The sequence below is a fragment of the Clarias gariepinus genome, chromosome 25 (assembly GCF_024256425.1).
Source record: "Clarias gariepinus isolate MV-2021 ecotype Netherlands chromosome 25, CGAR_prim_01v2, whole genome shotgun sequence".
In the NCBI taxonomy this organism is placed as follows: domain Eukaryota; kingdom Metazoa; phylum Chordata; class Actinopteri; order Siluriformes; family Clariidae; genus Clarias; species Clarias gariepinus.
This window is the reverse complement of record NC_071124.1, coordinates 9,750,540-9,774,253: the sequence shown is the minus strand read 5'-3', so window position 1 is coordinate 9,774,253 and position 23,714 is coordinate 9,750,540. Positions and strand designations below refer to the sequence as shown.

The 23,714-nt window shown below is 38.0% G+C and overlaps 1 protein-coding gene across 3 annotated transcripts in view; it reads right to left on the bottom strand.

The window, feature by feature from the left end:
- Positions 1–23,714, bottom strand: part of brwd1 (bromodomain and WD repeat domain containing 1) — a 56,154-nt gene that overhangs the window by 11,601 nt on the left and 20,839 nt on the right. For 2 of the 3 annotated variants that reach the window (XM_053486959.1, XM_053486960.1), the window contains exons 41-43: positions 22,815–23,099; positions 22,464–22,604; positions 18,924–21,391 (exon numbers count right to left, since the gene is read on the bottom strand). In XM_053486959.1, the coding sequence (XP_053342934.1) occupies positions 19,995–21,391; positions 22,464–22,604; positions 22,815–23,099 (1,823 nt within the window). In that variant the 3' untranslated portion in view covers positions 18,924–19,994. Of the gene's footprint in view, positions 1–716; positions 906–996; positions 1,141–1,539; positions 1,710–1,801; positions 1,948–3,352; positions 3,506–4,149; positions 4,273–4,420; positions 4,475–18,923; positions 21,392–22,463; positions 22,605–22,814; positions 23,100–23,714 lie in introns of those variants that run through there. The other variant, XM_053486958.1, reaches the window with a different exon arrangement.

Below are 23,714 nucleotides of genomic sequence, written 5' to 3'. Positions count from 1 at the left end.
TGCACCATTATTGGTATAATTCACACACAGGTTCCTTCGACTTTATGGAGATTCATGCTACACAGCAGTTTCTGTGCTTAAATGCATATAAAAGTTTTTGTTCATTCATAGCTTTATTGGCACAGCTTAACAGAGTCTCTGTAACTGTAGAGGAGTGATTAACACTAGGGATGCACCGAAATGAAAATTCTGGGCCGAAAACGAAACCGAAATTTTTGGATGCACTTGGCCGAAAACCGATACCGAAACCGAAAATGGCTTCATTAAAAAACATGTTTAAAATATTTTCTTTTTGTTTGTATTAAAAAAATGTTGCATATTGCAACTTTGCTGTCCTCATCTGAAACTTTGAAGTGCTTCCAAACCGCCGACATACTCCGTGTTTGATGCGTAATGACAGCGCGAACAAGACGGGAGGATGGGAGAGGCGTGGCGACAATTTCGGCTTTTATTTTCGGCGCTTTCTTACGTTTCGGCCGAAACCGATAATGCTATTTCGGCCGAAAATTTTCGGCGGCCGAAATTTCGGTGCATCCCTAATTAACACCATTCTTCTTGTACCAACAAGTAAAACATCAAAGTATCATGGTATTGTCAGCCTCAGTTCAACACGGTCCTAAGTCTTAACTTGAACAAATATAAACCCGAGCTAAGTTTGAGGAACCTCTATCAAATCTATTAGTTTGTGCAAAGGCCATTTTTGTACTGGTATTTACCTGGCTTTCTTTTCTCAGCGCTCCGAGTGACTCTGTCACAGCAGGTGTTCCTGCTTTTGGCTCTCCTCGACTGCATTCGTTTTAATGAGCTGGACTTTCCAAAAAAATCATCGTCGTCATCATCATCATCGTCGTCATCATCATTCCCAGTTAAATTCCCATGGTTAATCTCACTTCCTTTTCCAGTGACTGAAAAAACATTAAAAATAGAAATAATAAAAGATTTCTTAAGTGTTAATGATTTTCACTTTCGGGTAGACAAAACACACAATCGCCTCACCATTCTTTCTCCCCTCCTTTCTGTTCTGCATGGCTCTCTCTCTGTTCTGTGTCGCTCTTGTTTCACGTCTGTACGGCTGAAAAGTTGATGGGAATTCCTCTTCCTTCGATTCACTCAAGGAGACTTCACCATCATTTTCAGATTCTAAAGCAATAAAAGGGGTAGACATTAAATTGCACATAGTAGGGTAAAGTAATAGTCAAGCGTAAACTAAAAAATTATATTAGACCATCTTTCTACAATTAACATCAAATTCTTTATTTCTGCAAGAATACATTAAGCCTTTAAATCAGTACAACACCACCAAATAAAAGTTCATAAGGAACGTGTGTGTGTCAAACTGCTGTGTAAGAAGGTGTAAAAATGAGTACAGCGAAATGGGCCTAAAGTTTACACATATCCTCAACCATATGTTTAAATAAAAATCCTGTAATTAAACAAGTTTAGATTTTTTTGTCCTTCTGTTATGTCACCCTGCTGTAGAAACTAACATAAGCATATCCTCTTGTTTAAACAGTAATAATGTAATGATTTAAGACATACCTGACAGAGATGACGCACTCTTATTGGAGTCCTCCATTGATGAGTCGGTAGAACTGAGCCGCCTTCGCTTCTTATTGCGATGGCGATCCGCTGGAGAGGCCTTAGCCAAGGTAGATTTGGTTGTAGGTGGTTCCACTTGTTCCTGAGTTTTAACAGCAGTCCTTTTTTGGCTGATGAGACCAAAACAAAATTGTGAAAAGAATTGTACAATGACTCTTAAATGGGCTTATGAAAAAAATCAGTGGTCCTATGAAAAGCCCACCTAGTGGATTCACCCCTGGGAGAAGGAGGACGAAACCTCTGATGTCTCAGCTTCAAACTGGTTTTAACTGCAGTCTTGTAGTCAGATATGATTTTCTGAATTCGTTCCTCAAAGAACGCAGACAGCTGCAGAGTCATACTGTAAATCTGAAACGTAAAAAAAACAGACTGAACATAGTCTGTGTAGGAGTTTAATACAGAGCAAACCATGTCATTACCGCTGAGACACTTCAAAGCAAACTGTCTAAATCATTTAATAATATATATTTTTTTAATTACCCTGTAAAACCTGTATAGGCTTTTACTCAAACCAACACTTAAGTATACCACTTACGTGTGGGACATTTTTGTCTTCCACTGTTAAAGCCAATTACATTTTAGTGCTAAAACATAACTCAAATTACACTGCTATCAAAAGAAAAGACTTATCAGTCAAATGATCTGGATAAAGTAAGCCCAAGTGAGCCAACCCAATGCAAGTTCAAGAACAAGCAAAGAACAGACTAAAAAGCAGTTGAATGCACACTCCTTATACTGTATACTGTTAACCAAAGAATGATTCGCCACGCATCCCTCATATCTTTATCAACAATTACTTCATCAGCAGGTGCAGCACAATGGGTATATTCTGCTGTGCTTCCTTACACACTGATTGCACCGGGTTAAGCTGATTTGCTCTATTCCCCTTTCCTTTCTAATAACATAAGCTATTATACTAGTTGACACAGCCTGGGTAGGCATCTCTTCTGTGCTATTCATTTATTCTCAATGTTTTAATCTTATTCATTTTATACTGTCCACATTCCCCACACTGAATTGCCACTAGGTGTGGTTCTGAGCTATTTTTTTCTTATACTTTTCTAAGCTCTGTGCTATATGCATTTCTTATATCTCTTTTTATTTGTTATTATCCAACTTTATATTTCTTTGTTTTATATTAGCCAATATACTATTCCATTACTATTTATATGTTTCCCTTTTCTATCCCTGTAGCAGAATAAACTATACATTTTTATCTTATATATATATATATATATATATATATATATATATATATATATATATATATAAGATAAAAATGTAAGTCGCTCTGGATAAGAGCGTCTGCTAAATGCCTAAATGTAAATGTCTAAATGTATACTTATGCACATGTCATGAGTTTGTTGTGGTTTCTTTCAACTTCTACCTGATATGAAATAATGAGTGCTCAGTACAATCACAAGTCTTACCAGACATACAAAAACCTATTCATATCTTGTTCTTTTGCCCTCACACCACTATGATTCAGTGTAGCTTTTGTCACTTGGTACCTCGTTTTCCCTGAGCCCTCTGTGTCTTTTAATTCATCCCATATGAGTTTTAAAGTATTAATAGCAAACATTCATTTACAGTATATACGTACTATATATTAGATACTCAAATAACGTGAATATATTTGATGCATAGGTGACTAATTGTATTCTACCTAAAAACATGCTTACACAAGGAGTAATGCATGTCACAGGCACATGGATGTGATTAAGGAAACTATTCTCCAAAAGGGCCAATTTACCTTTGAACGTTTGTTTGGTGTGAAGGCTTTAACATTAGCAAAAATAAGCCTGATGTCGTTGCATAGTTCCATGGGTTTTTCATAGCGGTCTTCTTCTAGGTTTCGCCGTACGGTCTCCAGATCCATGGGAGTGTCGATGATTTCTGAATAGACCTAGAGCAGAGATATGCAAAAAAAAAATAATTCTCATATTCCTGTTCGTGGATGGCAGGAGCGGAACACGATCTTCTTGTGCTCTGTTGTAGCTGGTCCACTGCCTGTTTTAAAGCATTGTGCATGCTAAGATATTTTTCTGCTCACCCTGGTTGTAAATAGTAAATGTTTGTGTTACTATAATCCTTTCTGTGACCTTGAACCAATCTGTCCATGTTCCTCTTGCACTCTCTGATCAACAAAGCATTTTCACCCACATTTTCACCCACAACAAGCATTTTCTCATGTAATGTTTTTTGTTTTGAATACCATTCAGTGTAAACTCTAGAAACTGTCGTACTGTATGTGAAACTCCCAGGAGACATAGACACGCAAGAGTAAAGTCTACCCTGAAAACCTTTTCAGTCATGCACATGTGCTCATTTTAAAGCAAAAACCCAGAAAAGTCAGACAAGACTTTTCTCTTTCATATTATTCCGCTGACCTCATGTAGAAGCAAGAATGCCTGATGAATACTTGATAACAAACTACGTCTAGTAACTTCCAGGATACAGATACAGATATTTCCAGATCTTATACATTGTGAGAAGCTTTGCATTGTTATTTAAAACATAGATTTATGACTACTGCATTACTGAATGTACCTGATACTCATTCTGATCCAAAGGCTGGCGGAAAAGCTCACAATTCTTACACTCAAACATATAATTCAGCAGGTGTCTGCATGCATCCTTCCATGTGTTCCTGTCCTGAACCAGCTCCATCTGCTTAACAGATATAGGACATACAAACAGCACAGTTCATTTATCAGCATCATCATAATCATGCTACTAAAGATTGGGTGTCCACAAACTTTTGCCTGTTTGAAATCAGTCCAAGTTCAACTGTTTAATTTTACTCTACTACAAGCGCTACCTGATGTGCCCTTCGTCCAGTAGACGTGTCTAGTGCATCATCGTCCTGCATATCCTGAAACAGTATAAAGCATTGAGGAAGACAGAAAACACACAGAATAATCTACAGTAATAAAAGAGCCACAGTCACCTCATCCTTAGTGTACTCCATGTTCTCGACCACATTGTAAATCTCCATAATATCTGTACAATGAAGCTTACTGTGGAATAAAATACACACATTACAAAGAAGAATACATATTAACTACTTCCTTGAAAAATATACAAATATTACCAATATACCTACCTAATGAACTTTAAAAGGACGTCTGTAATTAATTTTGCTGATTGTGCAATCTTGCTACGTGGTTCGTTGAAAGTCGTTGCATTGTAATAAATATACCTTGTTTCCCAAATTAGTGCAGATAGTCTCCTGCAAAATAAGACAAGGCAATATAACCAAAGTCATAGCAAGTCAGATCCAAAGAATCAAAAGCATCAAGTTTAAGTCTTTTGGAAGCATTAAAACTAGTCCACCTTTGCCTAACAAATCTTCTGCTGAAAAACTCAATAGAATGTCTTGGACGTTGAATTGATATGATCTTGAATCTTGAGAGCACAAAAATGACCGAACTGAACATGCAGAGTTGCTTCAGGGCTGGAGTTTCCTACAGTCTACCTGAGCCTCCAATAATGAACTGGACTCAGTTTTAACTTAAACACATCTCCTCTTATACTGAACTTCCAGTCTCACACAGTATGATGCAGATCTATACCTGCTATCCGTTATTACCCAAATGAGGATGGGTTCCATGTTGAGTCTTGTTCCTCTCAAGATTTCCTATCTATTACCATCTCAGGGAGTTTTTTCTTGCCACTGTCACTGTCCTCGGCTTGCTCACCAGGGACAGTCTTCATACACGTTCACATCTCATACAAACTTAATTAATTCTTTTGATTGTGTAAAGCTGATTTGCGACAATGTCAATTGTTAAACGTGCTATACAAATAAAACTGAATTAAATTGAGCAATCATAAATGGGTTTAGTCATTGAAAGAGTGTGCAGATTGTCATGAAATTAATACAGTGGAACCTTGGATTATGAGCATAATTCGTTCCAGGAGTGGGATCGTATTCCAAAACACTTGTAAACCAAATTAAATTTTCCCATAAGAAATAATCGAAACTAGGGATGCACCGAAATGAAAATTCTGGGCCGAAAACGAAACCGAAATTTTTGGATGCACTTGGCCGAAAACCGATACCGAAACCGAAAATGGCTTCATTAAAAAACATGTTTAAAATATTTTCTTTTTGTTTGTATTGAAAAAAGCTACAAATTAATTAAAGTTATTGCAACTTTGCTGTCTTCATCTGAAACTTTGAAGTGCTTCCAAACCGCCGACATACTCCGTGTTTGATGCGTAATGACAGCGCGAACGAGACGGGAGGATGGGAGAGGCGTCGCGACAATTTCGGCTTTTATTTTCGTCGCTTTCTTACGTTTCGGCCGAAACCGATAATGCTATTTCGGCCGAAAATTTTCGGCGGCCGAAATTTCGGTGCATCCCTAATCGAAACTCAAATTATTCGTTCCACAGCCCAAAAAAATATGTACAGTTGTAATCACATGAGTGTCAAAACAAGAAGTGCTTGCGTGATACATGATACTCGGTACTCGTAAACCAAGACTTGCTCATTTTGCAAGTCAAAATGTATTAAAAATCTTTGCTCGTCTTGCTCACAATCTGAGGTTTCACTGTACTGTGTTGACAGTTACTAAAAAACTTTTAATAATTAAAAGTGACAAGACTTTAGTTCACATAAACATTTTTAAATTACCATGATAAAAAGCTTACTAATGCATTACTTGCAGATGCTCTTTTGAATGCTCAGGCAGATGCTTTTTTGAATGCTTCATTCTGCTTTCTACTACAGATACTATTTGAACACCGTACGCCTGAAAAAATCTCATATTTAAAGCTAAGACTCCACTGGAATGTTTATTAATTAGACAAGATAGTGGAAAATCCTATTTATGCAAGATTCACCTGTAAAAGTTGTGTTTCAGCCTCGTGCGGATGGAGTTGAGGTCAGTGGGGTAGGGGATTACAGTACAGGGATATTGAATAAGGTCCACTGGGCCAGAGAAGGGTGCAGCGATATCTGTTAAAGGGGTCATCCAGACACATTTTTCATTAAATGTTAATATGATCTTTAGGGTCCTAATGAAAAGTTTGTAATATATTTAATTAAAAATTCTCAATGGTTGTGTAAAAAAAACACTACTTTTAACTGGTAAAAACTAGCTCTGTTCTCAGCAACCTATTTCAGTACATGTTCCTTTAAATGCTTATGATCTCTGCTGAGCCCGCCCCCCCAGTTCTCTGGGGCGTGTCTTCACAACACATGTGGGGTATAGCCACAGGAGTGTAGTCCAGTGCGGGCAATGCTTTGGACTGCATTACCCACAAAGCATTGCCCACAACGCAGTGCGACGTTCTATGAGAGTATAAGTTAACTTACACTCCGCATTCATCGTGATTATTAAAAAGGCGATCTGCAAAGATTCATAGAAAAAAGGAATTACACTCACCAAGCCTGGTGAAGATGAAGCAGGAACACGAAGTTAGTACAGATCCATTTTTTAGGAGCAGCTTCCTAGTAAAACCTGCTTTATATTGACCCACGTTTATGAAGCAGTCTAGTGAAAAATGATTAGCGCAAACACGAACGCATTTAGGTAGATCGGCGGGGACGTTAGCTTCAAAAACAAAATTCAGCCACTGCGTCCTCAGTGGCTCAGATTTCGGTAGTGAATGACGACTGCTGTGTTCGCTATTACACCCAACAACTGTACACAACACTCGCTTAGGCGACATTTTGCTTTAGCGGCGAAAAACAATGGTCGACAGCTTCTTCTCACTCGGGGCAGGTCTTTGCTAAAACACCAGTGTCAATCAACTAGTGTAGGAGCGGCCTCTTGCGGTGTGGCGTCACATCGACAGGCATTTGCGATTGGCCTGATTTCAGAAGGGGCATGTTATTGTAATAAATGAAAAGAAAACCACTGGGCGGCTCTTTATCATCGTAGAGTGGTTGTGTACACACTCTCCTAACACACAGTTCAGTCCAAACAGCTTAAAAAAGTGCATGTAGGCCTGTATGACCTCTTTAAGACCAAATAGAAAAGCAATCATTGCAGTTAAGAACTTCACGTAACTCATTAATTTAAATTAACTTCATTTTCAGCACACTTACCTACTGTGATAAGCTGGTCGATCCCGGCAATGATGCGTGCGCACTCGTCTTCTCGGCTTCTCCCTCCCCACTCGTCCTCCTGTGGTTTGTACAAGATGTCGGCTCTTTCTTCATCTGTGACTGGCACACTTTCACCCACCACTTGTGGACGTTGAGCTACAAACAACACAGACTGTGAATTGCACTACACAGCCCTTGTGTCAATTTTTTATATATATATATATATATATTGGGGTTTTTACAATTTCCTCTGGTTTTAAATTTTTTTTCTGGTCGTAGCCAATTCCTTCCCGTCGCTATGGGGCTCTCACATTAAGGCTACTACTACCACTCAGTCGGGAGGGCGAAGACTATCCCGTGTTTCCTCTGAACCGTGTGACGTCAGCCGACCGCATCTTTTCGAACTGCTTGCTCACGCACCATTAGGGGCGGAGTAACACACTCGGAGGAAAGCGCTAGCCGCTCCTTCCGCGTGCGCGAGCTCACAGACGCCCCTGATTGGCTGTAGAGCCGTGATTAATGTGGGAGCGCAAGTACCTCTCATCCCTCCCCTCTGAGAGAGCTCGGCCAATCTCTCTAGACCTCCAGCTGTGAGAGGAAAACAGCATCACCCGGGGTTTGACCAGCTATCTCCGGATGATAGGGCGAGCGCTTTACCACTGCACCACTCGGTGGCCTCCCTTGTGTCAATTTTAACAGGACCTCATTAAAGTTTGGGCTTGGGAACTAAAGGCTCTCAATTATGAAACAAAAACACATGCCTATTAGTGTTCAATAACTACCACACTTTAAAACCAGGTTTTTAGATAGATAACCAGGATAATTTTTTTTAAATATGTGTATATCCTGCCATCCATTTAAACATTTTTAGTTTCAATTGATTCGCTCACTACAACACAAACAGTAAGAGACACTTTGCTGCTGTGCATCTGGCTGAAGATGAATCTAATGGACAATTACAGATAATGAAAAGTACAGAGTGTGAGTGTGAGCATTCCTCCAATTTAAGGAACAGTATTATGTACATGACCTAATGATTTTGAGTAAATGAGTACTTCGGGATCTTGTGTGTGTGTGTGTGTGTGTGTGTGTGTGTGTGTGTGTGTGTGTGTGCAGTAGGAAGTTACCATTCTCTGGAATAGCCTCAATGTCCCACGGACTAAGCTTTTCAATTTTTCCATTGTCCCACCTGCAGAGAGGACATGGTGTTATCAACAAGACTTATCAAAAACAAACAAACATTCGAACACACCACACATAAGAGAGGGTATGGGTTGTGGTTGTGCCTTACTTGACTTTAATGCATTGGAAGTGGCTGTCAGGATACTCAGGCTGATACGGCTCCTGACAGACTATGGTCCCAAACCACCACGCGTCATCTATTACTGACCGGAAATGATCATCTAAAGGACAAACCAAGATTAAACACACACACAACAGACTAGGACTAACGGTAGTAACTGTAAAGTGCTAAGCATTAAGGTGACATACTTGGCTTCCAGATCCTGCTGCGCGCTTCGTCATAGTTCTGACGGAGCACAAGGAAGTCAATTACATAGGGCATGTCATGATACCTGAAGGAAAGCAAGACAAAGCAAAACATGACAAGGGAGTTTAAATAAGATGTTACAGTAGCAAGATGGAAACAATAGAAACATGTTGGCTCTTACTTCACAAAAAATGACTTGTTCGTTATTTTGCCTGTTCCAGGGTCAATCTGTGTCAGTTTCAAGCAACAAAGTGTCGGAGGACACACCTCGTACTTGATCCCAGTTATTTTAACAAACTCTTGGTCCTGGTGATTAAACAGCAAACAGTGACAGTTGTAGTGATATACCGAAACCATCCATAAAATTAACCAATGACCACAAGAATGACAAAAAGCACATAAAATAAAAAAACAAAACATTTAAGTATCAAACTGGCGCAACTATCATGAATAGTAAATGACATTTTAAGACTGAATTTTACAAAACTGACTCTTAGATCCATCTTCTTCCAGGGCTGTTTGTCCAAGTTGATCGGATACAAATTATTCCTGCACACTGCATCCACATAGGCCTCGTGCCCCTGACGGAAGTAGATCACCTACAGAGCACAAATACAAAAGAGTATAAATACTGGACACAAGTTAAAGTGGGATATGTAGTTACATGGGACAGTGAAAACAAACCTCGTCTCCCATTTGTGGTACAAAAGGAGACTTTCGAGGGATGACATCAGTAATCCAGGAAGAGGGACGAAACTCGTTGGACACCTCTCTGTTCAGGGAGGGCCGGGGTTTTGGACTCTGTGTGGTATTCACAAGAGACAAAGTAAACAATATTTTCTGTGATCGTTTTGCACTGTTTGCATCACCCATACTGTTGTACTGATCCATCACAGTACTCCACTGTCCCTTAAATCTTCCTCCAAGGTTGCAATAGTAATTATTACTGTACTGTCACTTAGTACTAAATTGCATTCATTGCATTGGTGATTGGTGCATTTATGCTCTATTGCCTTTTCACACCCACTGTTTCTTATATCCTTTTCTTGCATGCTTGTTATTCCTGTTGCACTTGTCAGCACTGTATATGTAACTTACAACCTGGGTACCAGAAACAGGACGTAGTTTCTCATTCATTGTGTATTGGAATACCCTTAGGTAACATGCCTTTTGCCACTGACGGTTCTGCCAAAGAACACTGCTGTCACTTGAATGCTATTTACCTTTGGTGTTTTGCTTTAGGTGATTAGGACTGTGCGTCCTCATCTTGTGTTTATTCAGTTTGATCGATTTGACACAAATATCACAAACAGAAGGAAAAAAAGAATGAAAGAAACATGTAACTTACCTCAGATGACGCAGTGTCCTTTTCCTCCTCACAAGAAGATTCAATCAGAAAATCCGAACTGCGATGCCGCTTGCGTTGCTGTGCGCGCTTAGTGCACGGTGCCTCATCATTAGAGTCGTCCTGTGTTTACAACAATTCCACAAATAGTGAAAAGATATAATGAGTGCAAATCAATTCACAGATAACAATTCCAAACATTTTCTGATCAACTGAATTATAGTTACGTCGTCTACTAGAATAAAGAAGATGTAAAATTACTTTTCCTGCAAGTATATTTATGGTATAGCAATAATAATAAGCTATGAATATATATTAAGTATAGCTGCAATTTATTACTTTATAAAAAATAAATAAATAAATAAATAAATAAATAATTACCATAAAGGTGCTCTGTGCAATTCTTTGTTTCTTGGCATTGTAGACGGTGATCTTTTCCTCTTCCTTAACAATTCTGTACGTCTCCTGTTCCCTGCAACAGAAAGTTTCATATTACAGAAATTATTATTGTTCTTGGACAAAACTATTTTATTTTTTAATCTGAATTTCCATAACAGGATTAGATCAGAGGTATTTTGTTTTCTCTAACGATCCAGTTACATTGATTCCTTTATATATAAGCCTGATCAAACATTTATGCTTGGAGAATGAATGAATACTTTTCTGTCAACTCATCTTTAAACATTCTGATTTCATTCTTCACTTTCCTGTAAACAAGTCATGTCTTTGGCTCGCTGATCAATCCGGTCCATGGACATAAAATAAAACAACTGTGCAAGTCCGGAAAGTCTGTCAATGACTCTGTAAATATTATCTGGCTCGTTGAGCTGATGGGCTTCAGTTCATTAACGTACATAAATGCAATGCAGCTGACAGAAACCACAACAGACCCAGTCCAAAATCATCACTGAATCATGTTTAGATAATGGAGCCCCAGAACTATTTTGCTACAGTATTGTATGTGCTTTGTGTAAGTTTTACATTATGTCTACTGAACTAACCTGCTTCTGGGCATAGAATAGAAGATAAAAGGTTATAGAAACCTTGCTCGCTGTTATAAAACACCCGTTTTTACTTATTACTAATTATGAACGTGTGCCAAGGAGGGCGGTTAATACTAACAAAGCCACACTTTAAACCGTAAGATAACTTTTAAACCAATCCAGAAGTCCTGAGAAAACTCATGTCCTTTGTAGCAAGTCACTTTTGAATATGTTTTATTATGCAGTGTCATTTTTATATGCTGTGGTGTGCTGGGGCACTGGGGTGAGTGAGAGAGATGCCAATAGGCTTAATAAGCTGCTCAGGAAAGTAGGCTCAGTTGTAGGACTTAAACTGGACTCGCTAGAGACTGTGGTCAAACAAAGGACACTTAATAAAAGTAAAATAAAGACTATATTCAACAATTAATCTCAAGACATACTACCTCAGTGAACAGTATGAATAGTATTTTTGTGTACTTGATTTATTTTATTGCATTTACGCATTTGACAGACGCTCTTATCCAGAGCGACTTACATTTTTATCTCATTGTACATCTGAGCAGTTGAGGGTTAAGGGCCCAACAGTGGCAACTTGGTGGTTATGGGGTTTGAACCTGGGATCTTCTGAACTGTAGTCCATTGCCTTAACCACTGAGCTACCCCTGGCATTCTTTTTGTGTGTCCCTCTAAGTGTCTATGCATGTTTTAGTGTTTCGTCTGTGCTGCAGAACTGGAATTTTCCTCAGGATGCTAACTTATCTTAGATTCTACATTCCTGCAATTTAAAGCCCCTACCTGTATCTGATGGAGAGTTTAGGCACTACCACCCTGCACCGCCACATCTGCTTCTGGAGCTGACAGATGGCATCATCTAAGACACTGTGGCATGCCAGAGGATCCTCGCTTTTAGCTGTCTGCCTGCTGATAACCTGTTCCATGACCTCTCCATGACCTTCAGAAATATAAAGAATGTGCTGAGTAATGTTTTTAAAAGGAGCTTAACTGGACAGTTCCCACTGATGCTTTTTTTAATCACCATGGCCTTGAAATATATTAATAAATATAATCAAAACAAAAGCAAAAAGCCTGCCACAGATTAGAGATGTCTGTCGTACCTGTAGCAATGAATCCAAGCTGAGGAACCAAGTGTTCATTTGTGAATTTCTCCATCCCTGGTACAAGTCTTTAATATCTGAAAGGATGAGTATTCCCTAACATCCACGAGGAAAGGTGGGGTCATAAGATGAGGCGCCACCTGGTTCTGCTCATCTAACACGAACCCGCTGAAATCGCAGATCAATGGAAGGTAGTCAATGTGGAAAAACACCTGATCTGGAAGCTGCAAGTAATTTCGAGAGGTTTCAATCAGATAAAATCTTTTCAGATTGGCTGAAGCAGTAGCATGATTACACAACTGAAACGAGCCAAAGTCCGGCCCTTGCAGCGCTTCTGTTATGTAAACATAGGGCTGTGTTTCAGTCAAAAATTTTCTATAGTGAAAACTTATGGTGTTGACTCTTTTAGTGTTCATACAAATGTTTACACATTAAGTTTACTGAAAGTAAAAACAGTTGAAAGTCAGAGGACGTTTCTTTTTTTGCTGAGTATAGTATATGTAACGTTTTGTTTAGAAAAAAAAGTAAATAAATATAAGAAGTGCCCTTTTTTCCCCACTTGAGCCCCTTCCCCTCAAAATGTCTGTGCACGTCCCTGATAAGGTGAACGGATGTGGGCGGAGCCACAGGTAACCTGTAGTACTGTATGTATGGAAACACTGCCTTGACTCAGATACAATGGTTTCTGAAAGATACTTTCTTCTTCTTACCATACATATCCTTTCAGCTCCTTGTCTTGTTTAAGTACTCAAGGTCATTCACTTTTCAAAACACTACAATTTTAGGTTTCACTCAAGTAGTTTAAAAAAAATAAAATAAACACATCAAAAATGAACGGGTTCACCTTCATAGCTGATTAAAGTAAAAGAGAAAGCGAGAGAGAGAGAGAGAGAGATGACTTCTTTCTTCTGCTTACCGAATATTAGAGATAATGTAAATTGAGAGAGTGAAGACTTGTGTTTATTATCTGCGCATTAAAGGCTTGTAACAGTTCTGGGACTCTTGTAAACTTGTAACATTTCGGCTCGCCGTTTACTAAACAATTAGCATGCAAATATGACGGCTGTTTAAATACACAACACCGTCTGGTAATATTACCAAATGAAACAGTATAAAGTTAGACTCAACGTTATTACCTGCTAACAGCGCAGTCACAGCGCAGTCCTTATTAATATGAATTGAGGCAGAAACTCTTTTTGTTCTCAACTTTTATAACGTTATGCGAACTTGAACGATGCGCGGAACATGGCTGTTGTTTGTCTCTCTTGCAGTCGAATAGGCGTTCCGGTGTTGTGTCGCAGTTTGTTCCCCCATCGAGATGTGTTATTTTAAAGCCGCACCCCGTGAACACGGCGTATTCAGAGAAAGGCTCGCCCGCGAGAGAGGCTGCGCGCGGACCACTGAGTTTGTACGGAGTCGGAAGTTGACTTTGTTACCGTTTTTTACTCCCTGGAGTGGAAGAGACGCAGAATTTCCTTATAATAACCTGCGTTGTGTTGTTTTTAATCACTTTATACACAACCCATGATTTCTATGCTATTTAACAAATGGAATCTTTTTCGTTGGTACTTTTTTATGCAGTTTAAAAGGAAGTAGGAGTTTATTCCGATATATGTGATTTTGTAATCTAGTGAGTTGATATCAAACACAATAAATGCAAATTATCTCGTATTATTATTATTATTATTACTAATAATAATAATGTTTTGAGACTGTATCTGACAAGTCTCTACTATGGCACATAACGGTTTTGCTCCACTTTACTGACAATTACTTTACAGAAACGGGGGAAAAAATAAGGAGTCACAGCTCCTGCCAAGATGGCAACAAACAGAGCGCCAACATTTGTGCTCTTCAGAAAACCTATGGGTGACGTCACAGAAGGAATCTCGCAAGTCATATTTTCTTCTCATTTGGGCAGATCCAGAGATTACTTAACACGTTGAATATTTTCAAATGCGTAGTAGGAGCTAAAATAACTGGACTGAAAAAAAATGGTAATTTTTACACAATCAACAAATAATCTACATGCATGCCATTCAAATCTCTAAATTGTCCTTTGTTGATTAAGAGCCAATTGGATTTAAACCAATTACCTTTAGAATTTAATTAGTAAATTACCCCTTGTTACTTTAAAAGAGAAAAATAATTCTATTCATCATAACAGTTTAGAGATATTTAACAGAAATTTATTTTACATTAGGGCAGTCCATAATATATATTCCTGGAATCTACCAGGTGTCCTAAAAAGTCTTCATACACATTGTGTCTTGTATAAGGTCCCATATGAAAATGTTGCCATCATGACCTGAGCATGAAACGGGAATCATATGGGTGTGTCTCGAGCACAAACACCTCTGCCTCATGATGCTGCGAGGAATGAAGAGCACAACATTACATTTGCATGCAAACAGCTCACCTTTTTGTGTATTTAAATTATCTATCATTAGTTACTTGAAAAAAATTATGTTTCTGGATCCTAACACTCCTACTAGGATGTCACACACAGCTCTGTAACTGGCAAAGATTAAATTAGCAATAAGCTTAGAACTCAAGGCTGAATATCATAACTACTAAGGACTGTTTTATTTTTGAAATCACAACACCCTGAGTAATTTTATTATGTTTAGTCATATGATAATTAATGATCATATTACTTAAAAACAAACATTTTAATGAGCTGTATGGAGGAAATACTGTATACACTGATCAGCCATAACATTAATACCACCAACTAATAGTGAGTGGTTCCCCCTTTTTCTCCATCATAACAGTGATGCACTGTGTGTTCTGACACCTTTATATCACACCTACCATTCATTTTTTCATCAATTTTATCTGCACTAGCACATCTATTGGATCTGACTACACAGGCCAGCAACAGTAAGCCTTGGTCACCCATAATCCTGTTGCCAGTTCACCTGTATTCCGTCCTTGGATTACTGTTGATAGGTCCTGACCACTGCAGACCGGAACCAAACCACAAGAGCTGCAGTTTAGGAGTTGCTGTAACCCAGTCATCCAGCCAACACAATTTGGCCCTTGTCAAAGTCACCATAGGCTCCCCTCATAGGCTTGTACGATAGATACTAGGCATGGTGGGTACATCATTTCATCCACCTCTCTTTTTACCCTGATGCGCCCATCACTCTGGAACAGAGTAAATTTGGACTTGTCAAACAAATGCTACACTGCTGTTTAGTCCCAATCCTATAAGTTCTCTTCAGATTGCATATGGAAATGGTCTATACTTTTACTAATAAAAAAGTTCTACTGTCATGTTTTTTACAATTTGATTTCACTAAGCACTTAAGTAATCTTCCATCACGCTCATTCTGGATGTTTTTCAAATGATGGTTTACAACTATCCTTACAGGTGATAATAATGATTTATAGTTCTTAGTAAGTTTCAGATATCTCCTTAATTGCTTTCTTTGCTTGATGCGGTTAATAGTTTGACCTTTCTGAAATAGAGTAACATTTTTGCTATGACCACAGGACATGTTTGTTTTCTGTAAATATGATAGTTTAAGAAATGAGAAGCTACTCACTGCATCAGTTAGGGTTAAATAACACTTTGCCAGTTAAATCATATAAATAACGGCAGTAATTATCCAATAAAAAGCTCTTAAATATTTGCTTATATAAATATATTTTATCAAAGAAAATACTCAGATCAAGAAAATAATGGAAAATGAGGGAAGACTTATAATCGTACTAATATATCTAAATGTTGGCCATTTATAATAAAACCTTATATATATTATTTTGCAATATGTTCATGAAAACTGAGTGATTTTAATGAGCACACCAAACACACGTAACTAGTGATGCTACTATAACACAGAAGCTCTAACCCTTGAGCAGAAGGGGGCGTGTCCAAATGAAGCCTCGCTACGAGGCGCGTGTCGGTTCCCTGTGAGTCACGAGTTTGTCGGAATCACGTGACTGAATCATTATATTGCAGATATTTGTTCTGATCAAGATTTAGGATTTTTTTTTCTTTTTATCTTCTTTCCCTCCTCTATTATCTTTTTTATTGTGTGTTTTAATCATTGATCTCTGTATTGAACACTGACTGGCAGGTTTATATGGGTCAATGACGTGACGCCCCCTTTTTCTGTCCGGGTTAATTTTATTTTGCAGAAAAAACTAAAAAATACATAAAAATTTCTCATCTACTTGTTATACCTTCTTTACCTACTAAACCACTCTAACTTCTTCAAATTTTTAAGTTTTTCATCATTTTTCTGCTATCCGAAGTGCCAAAACACCATATGGGGCGACCGTCCGGCCTTGACTTTAGTTAGGACAACTGGTTTAAAAACACTTTAAATCAACTTAAATATATCTCTTTTCCTAGTTGGCATAATTTTAAACATGTTTTACATCCATTGACAAAACTGTAAAGCATTTGCTCATATATTTTTATCATGATATACAAACAAATGTTGTCCGAATTATGTTGATTCTATCCATTTTATCCGGGGCGACCATCAACAAAACACAATTTTGGGACCTTTATTTTAAAAAACATCTCAAGGATGGGATACTGCATCCGCCAGACACAAGTGAAGACCCCCTGGAAACAACTGGATAGTAAATCAGTCTCTCTCATATAGTAAGAAAAAGCTGTTTTTTAACTGCTGTAATGTCGTAGTCACTTTTGGTCATCATGTGGGGCGACCACCCCAAAACTGTGAATTATAATTTTTTTCCACAAATCTATATTTTGATGATAAATTTGATAGTGCTCATTTAATAGTCACTAGAAGAAGCTTGTTTGTTATACTTGAGTAAACTTGAAAACATCATATGGGGCGACCGAGTATCATGTGGGGCGACCACTGCTAAATGTGTTAAATGATAGATATATGTCCTATATTTGTAGTTTTCATATTCTATACATCAATTATATATGTAGAGTTAATTGTTTAAGTATAATTATTTGTATATTTTATCTTTTTTTCTAAATTTAGCCATTTTCCATTCCTTTTATAGGGATAAACATTTATTTTAACTGGATAATGAAGGAGACTCTGATATTATAGAATAAACTTGTGAAATAATGGTTTTCATAAAATGAAAGGGCACTAAAGTTTTTCTTTCTTCATCAGTTTATCTACTTACTGATATGAGTTCAACTAGTCTTAATGATACATAAAAATGTGAATTCTGAGATATATTACGGTCGCCCCAGATGACTTTTTTAAGGCTATGTTTTTAAAAAAGTCTTATCCGTCAATGACCCATATACATTGATTCAATATTCCAAACAGTGGCTTGTTAGCTGTATTCATGTTGCTGTTTAACTTATAAAAGGAAAAGAAATTGACTTCGCTATTTGTTCCTCACATTTCTTTTCTATTCTAGATCTTCAGTTAATTTTCAACTATTCAGTGATTATGTGCACAAACATTTCCTTGAACAGTGGAATTTCAAACACACAACCCCAACTGTCAATTATAAATGCAACATTACAGTACTTGCAGCTGTTTGTCCATATTAATTGTGCTGCTTGCGATGTTACGATCTAGTTGCTACACAAAATATGTCCACTAGATGGCAGTACAACGAGCCCTTGATTGAAGCTTTATGAAATGAACGCCTTCGGTGAAACTATTGGCTGGAATAAGTGAAGGAGGACATGCAGGAGGTTGGAGTGAGCAAAGAAAAAAATATAACAATTATTACATTTACTTCAGCAATGTGTAGTTAAAAAATACTACGTAAACAGCTACATAAATCTTTATGGAAATATTATAAACTTCTATAAAACAGATCTTTCTGTAAACAGAATCAGCTTCTAATGTTATTTATATGAGAATTTCTAATATTGCAGTGGACCTTACACTTTATATATTTGGTGGGAAATCATCTTGCTCTTAACCCTGATCAGTTTCCCAGTTCATAAAGTATTCCCATTTTGCAATGCTATAACACCATGCTGGTGATCACAGAGTGATGTTGAGCTTTTGTCACATGTAACACTTTAGCAACTGTAGGACATTTTTCTACACATTTGCTGTCTCTCCAATACCAATCAAGATTTCATATTGATTGCCACTCTTCCAAAACACTAAGTACACTGGAATGTCGGGGCTTTGGATGTCCCATGATGGGATTTTCCATTTGAACTGTGAAACCTTTAGAGTTGCCCCTCGCCTCCTGGTTGCTATACTAATTGATGTTGTCCTTACCCAGCTGGTGATTTGTTGGATCGTGTCTTCGAGAGAAAAAGAAGAGTTTATTCCAAAATGGGATAGATAAATGGACGACATGAAATACATAATAGAAATTTAACAAAAGAAATATGAAATCAGTCTTGCCATTAAGCAGTAGGCTATTTTATTCATCAAATGCTTTTATCTCTTGCTCCATCCATGTTCCATTAGACTCAACATCTGCAAAAGTTGAATTCAAGAGTTGGCTTTTTGCAAAAGACATTAAGAAATAATGTCAGGTCGGGTGTACTTTATCTCCAACACGAATAAATTCAAATGCAGTGGGTACAAAGGTTATTTACCGTTCATAATTTAAGTTAGAAAATTAATACTGAAAAGTACATAACAGGTGACTGAAACATCTTCCCAATATGAGAAATTACTGTATTTCGCAGCAAGTACTGATTTCTTGTACTTTGCAAACATGTACCAAATTTATACTATATGGCAAGACAATGCATTTGACTTTAATACAAAATAATGCTTGACAATTTTAAATATGCAAAACTTTGCTACAAACCAATTCTCAGACAACTCTGGAAAGATGCAGATAAAAAAAAAATCCACACAATGTATGTACACCCTAACTTAAATGGGAAAAGCAAACTTTGTACATATTGGCTCAATAATTCCTTTGACAAATACAATAGATTCATGTGGCTTAAAAAAAAAAGAAACAAAGAAAGAAAAAAGAGAAACAAAGAAAAAAGAAGAAGCAAGTCTCGAATGATGAAAGAAAGTTCATTACAATTAGACTTAATGGAGGGGGAAAAACCCTAAAAAAAAAGGGGAAAAAAGAACCCTACAAGTCTGAAAACGGTAAATGTAGTTGACCCCTGAGTTTCTAACAGAACTAGTGTATGAGATACCTCAGTACAGTGTGCCATTTAGTGCAAGCCAGCAAAAATATGCTCAATTAAGCAGGAGGTATATTAAGATAGCACCCGGACAGACAATGCACCTCTAATCATTCTTGGTGGGCAAATGAAACAGAAAGGGGCAGCCAAACCAGTAGCTCCTATCTTATATCTATACATAGCTTCCCCCTCCCCAACAAAAAATATAAATATCCCTGAAGTTAATTCACAGTATGTAGAGGACTCCAGTGCTACTACTTTTTTGGGACAATCAAATGTCTTCAAGTTCTCCAGTTAGTGTCTCTTACACAGCCAACTCTTTCACTCACTGTCTCTGTAGTTTACAGTCCGTTTGCCAAGATTACGGGTCCGAATTCGCGTTGCTCGCCACGGTTTACGACGTGAATTGTCACTTTCCGGCTCTGAAGTAGATGGTTTGTGATGCACCGCTCCTCGATTTCGAGTCCTCAGTCTTCCCTTGGCATATCCTTTTGGACTGCTTTGTGATCCCGAGCTGGACTCATTGCTGGACTTCTCCTGGCTCTCAGAGTCTGCGCTAACATTACTGCTGTAGCTCTTGCTGTGCTTCCTTTTCCCAGATTGCAGTTTTTCTCGCTGCCCAGCGCCTCCAGAGAACTCGTCCTCAGATTGATGACCATTCGCTGCCTTTTCCCTACTTCCAGAATCACTCTCAGATTCTGAAAGTTTCTTGAACCGCTTCCCTTTCTTCCCTGAAGATTTGCCTCTCCCGCTTTTATCTCTGGGCTTACCGTTTTCTTCTCTGTCTTCAGACTCTGAAGTGCTGATATGTTTCCTTTTTGGTCCTCCTGATGATTGCGAGCGACGTTTGGTGCAGTCTTTTACTGCAACGGAGCTTCTCTTTCCGTTCCATGACTGCTTTTCTCCCTCAGAATCGAGGTCTTCCTCCGAGTCCGTGATGTATTTCTTCTTGGGGAGGGCTCTTAGACTAGGTTTTCTGGAAAACGTTTTCTTATCCTTCTCTGATTCATCGCTTTGTCGCCACTCTTCAGAGGAATCATCATCTTTTTTCTTACGTCTCTGATTTAAGGCCGTTTTACTCTCATCAGAAGAGTCAGAAGCGTTAGAGGCACTATCCAAACTCTGAGACTTGGCTGGTCTTCTTGGTTTGTTCTTTCTTGCCGGCGGGCTTTTTTTGTCCGAGATTTTTTCTTCTCCACTACTGCTCTCATTCTCCTTGTTCTTTCCATCTTCTTCATCTTCAGACTTTATTTTTCTCCTTGAAGCACTGGATTCCTTGACACCTGACTTTAATGCTATGGCTCCAGGAACTATACGAGCTTTTGAGGCAGATTCTAGTTCTTGGCTTTTTGACGTCATATGAGTAATTTTCTCAGAGTTATTAAGGTCCTGTGTGTCTACTTTTCTTCCATTTTGATGAGGGTGTTTCTCAGCCTGTGGAGTCTCAGTTTCCTCCTCGGACATTTCTGAGGTATTCAGATTGCTTGGATGATTTCTGCGTCGTCTGCTTCTGCAGTTATTGTCTTCTTCGTCGCTCACATTGTTGATTTGTTTCATTTTACAAACCGCAGCTCGTGCAGTTTTCCTGATGAGCTTTCTCCTGCTGTTAGACTCTTCCTCCTCATTGCAACTTTCATTCTCAGTTTCTCCCTCATTGCTGTTGTCCTCACTCTCTTCATGGCTGTGCTTTCTGTGCCCATTGATATGTGGAGAATCACCTGAAATGAAAATATAAAAGATGATTTAATACGCAGTATGACTGCAAAACTAGTCGTGGTATTCGGATTGTTATCACCCAAATGATGATGGGGAGTTTTTCCTTGTTGCCATCAAGAGAATTCACTAAATTCTTAAAAAAAATTACATAACCAAAAACCACAAACACTGCACTTACATTTGCAACATTTTAATCATGTCAATGTGGCTTTTTTATTTTATTTTTTATTAATATTCATCAATTATTAGATTAACAACATAGTACGATCTTCTTTGATATTGTTAAAGAGGTAATTTACTTTTTTGTATTATGTTCATAAATCAAACAAATCAAATCAACAGTTCATCGACAAAGTAAAAATATAGTTGCAAGCAACGATGATCGGGGCCCAGCACCTTGCGCCACCTAGGCCAGGTTTGGTGGCGCTCATATAAATCCCCTAGGAGAAGTCTCATCTCATCTCATTTTAGCTCATAAACACTTGCACTTATACATGTTATCTCTTTACAGGAATAAAAAATAATGGATAGAAATTAGGGAAAGAAAGTAAAAAATATAATTAGCAATTTGTCCCTGATGACAAAGGGTGACGTGGCAAGGAAAAATTCCAAGATGACAAAAAAGATGAAACCTTGCAAGCTTAAGAGGGAAGCAATCCTCATTTTAGGGATACCTGGTGGTACGACCATAAATCAATCAATGGTATATTTGTGTATAAAGTTTAATTACATCAGTAAAGCGGGCCATCATATCTGCACAGGGGGCAAAGTGGATGCCAATCTTCATTTCAATCAAGTATATGTCACACCATATACTACCTTCTTAATTAGTTAATCTTGTCTTTCAACAAACTGATTGGAATTAATTAAATAAAATCCTACACCCAAATTTTTCCTTTAGTGAATGTTGTCAAGACTTCGGTTTTCAAAATGGAGAAAGAAAATATCTGCGAAAATCTGCAAGGGGTCTCTGAATCACTGCTAATGACATTTACCAGTCACCTTGACCCTAGATAAATTTGCCTGTTTCTTTCTTTGTATTTTGCTTCAAATCAAAGAAAAAAAAGAATTCACCTTCTTTCACCACTCTCCTCCTAGACGGTCTATGGTTGACTCGTTTACTTTCGCCATTCCGACATGAAACCGAGAAATCGCTATCGGGACTGGCCTCACTCTTCTCCTCCCCACTGGCGCAGTCTTCACTTTTGTTCGACTCTGCGAGGAAGAACAAATTTTACTTTAATTCATGTTAGTCATAAAAAACAGACGATGCCAATTCAAACAAAAATTTACAGCAGAATCATACACTTCAAAGACAGATTTTTCCTAATCACTAATAATCTAATCATCTCAACTAAACAAAACATCCCATAGAACAAACGGTCATAGAAAAAGGTAAATCTTAACGTATATAACGTCTCCTACCCTGCTGGTCATGCTCCTCAGACTCTGAGCTGCTCTGGATAACTGCAGCACGTTTGCCGGTTCTGGATCGAGATTTATGCTCTGAAGTATCATCTTCCTCAGATGCATCCATCAGCTTCATCTTATTAACTGCATCCACAGCAGTTTTCCTGGGCTGACGATTCTGATCGGTGTCATCTGCATTTTCTGTATTCTCCTCATCCTCAGAGCGCTCCAGGTCAGAGGCACTGCTGTCACGAACTCTTCTACGCTCTGCACGGATGGATCTGCTGCTAAACCCATTCACTTGACCACACAACAAGATTCTCGTTAGGAAAATTTAGCGACATTTTACCCTACTGCCATTTAATTAGCAAACATGATACATCAACGTGTTTTGATCACATTATAATAAGCAGCAGTAACTTTAAAAAAAAAAAAATAAAAAAAAAACATCACATCCCCCTTACGTTGATATTAGTGATGCGCGGGTCGGGTATTTTTCCAACCCGCGAGTCCCGCTTTTATGAAATTATTTGGCCCGCACCATTAAATAGACATACTAGGCATTGTAATTCAAATGAAAGTGTTTGGAAACATCGCCCTGTAAACTGGCAACAACAGATGATTATAAATATGAACGATAAATCAGGTCATATTAATAAGATATTTACAATTTTTTTTCAAATTTTAAACATTTACAAAGCAGCGTAATTTAGGCTAAACAGTTTTTTATTTCAGATTTGTAGCAGCCTGACCTTTTTTTTTTTTAATAATGTAAATTCACAACCTCAATTTCTTCCGCGCCTCGTCTTCCATCTTCACTTTTATTTCTTTGTTTTTGTTGTGACTGGCGGCTGCTTGGCGCTTTCGTGACTTGTCACATTACATAACCTTATCAAAGAACTTAATAAAATATGA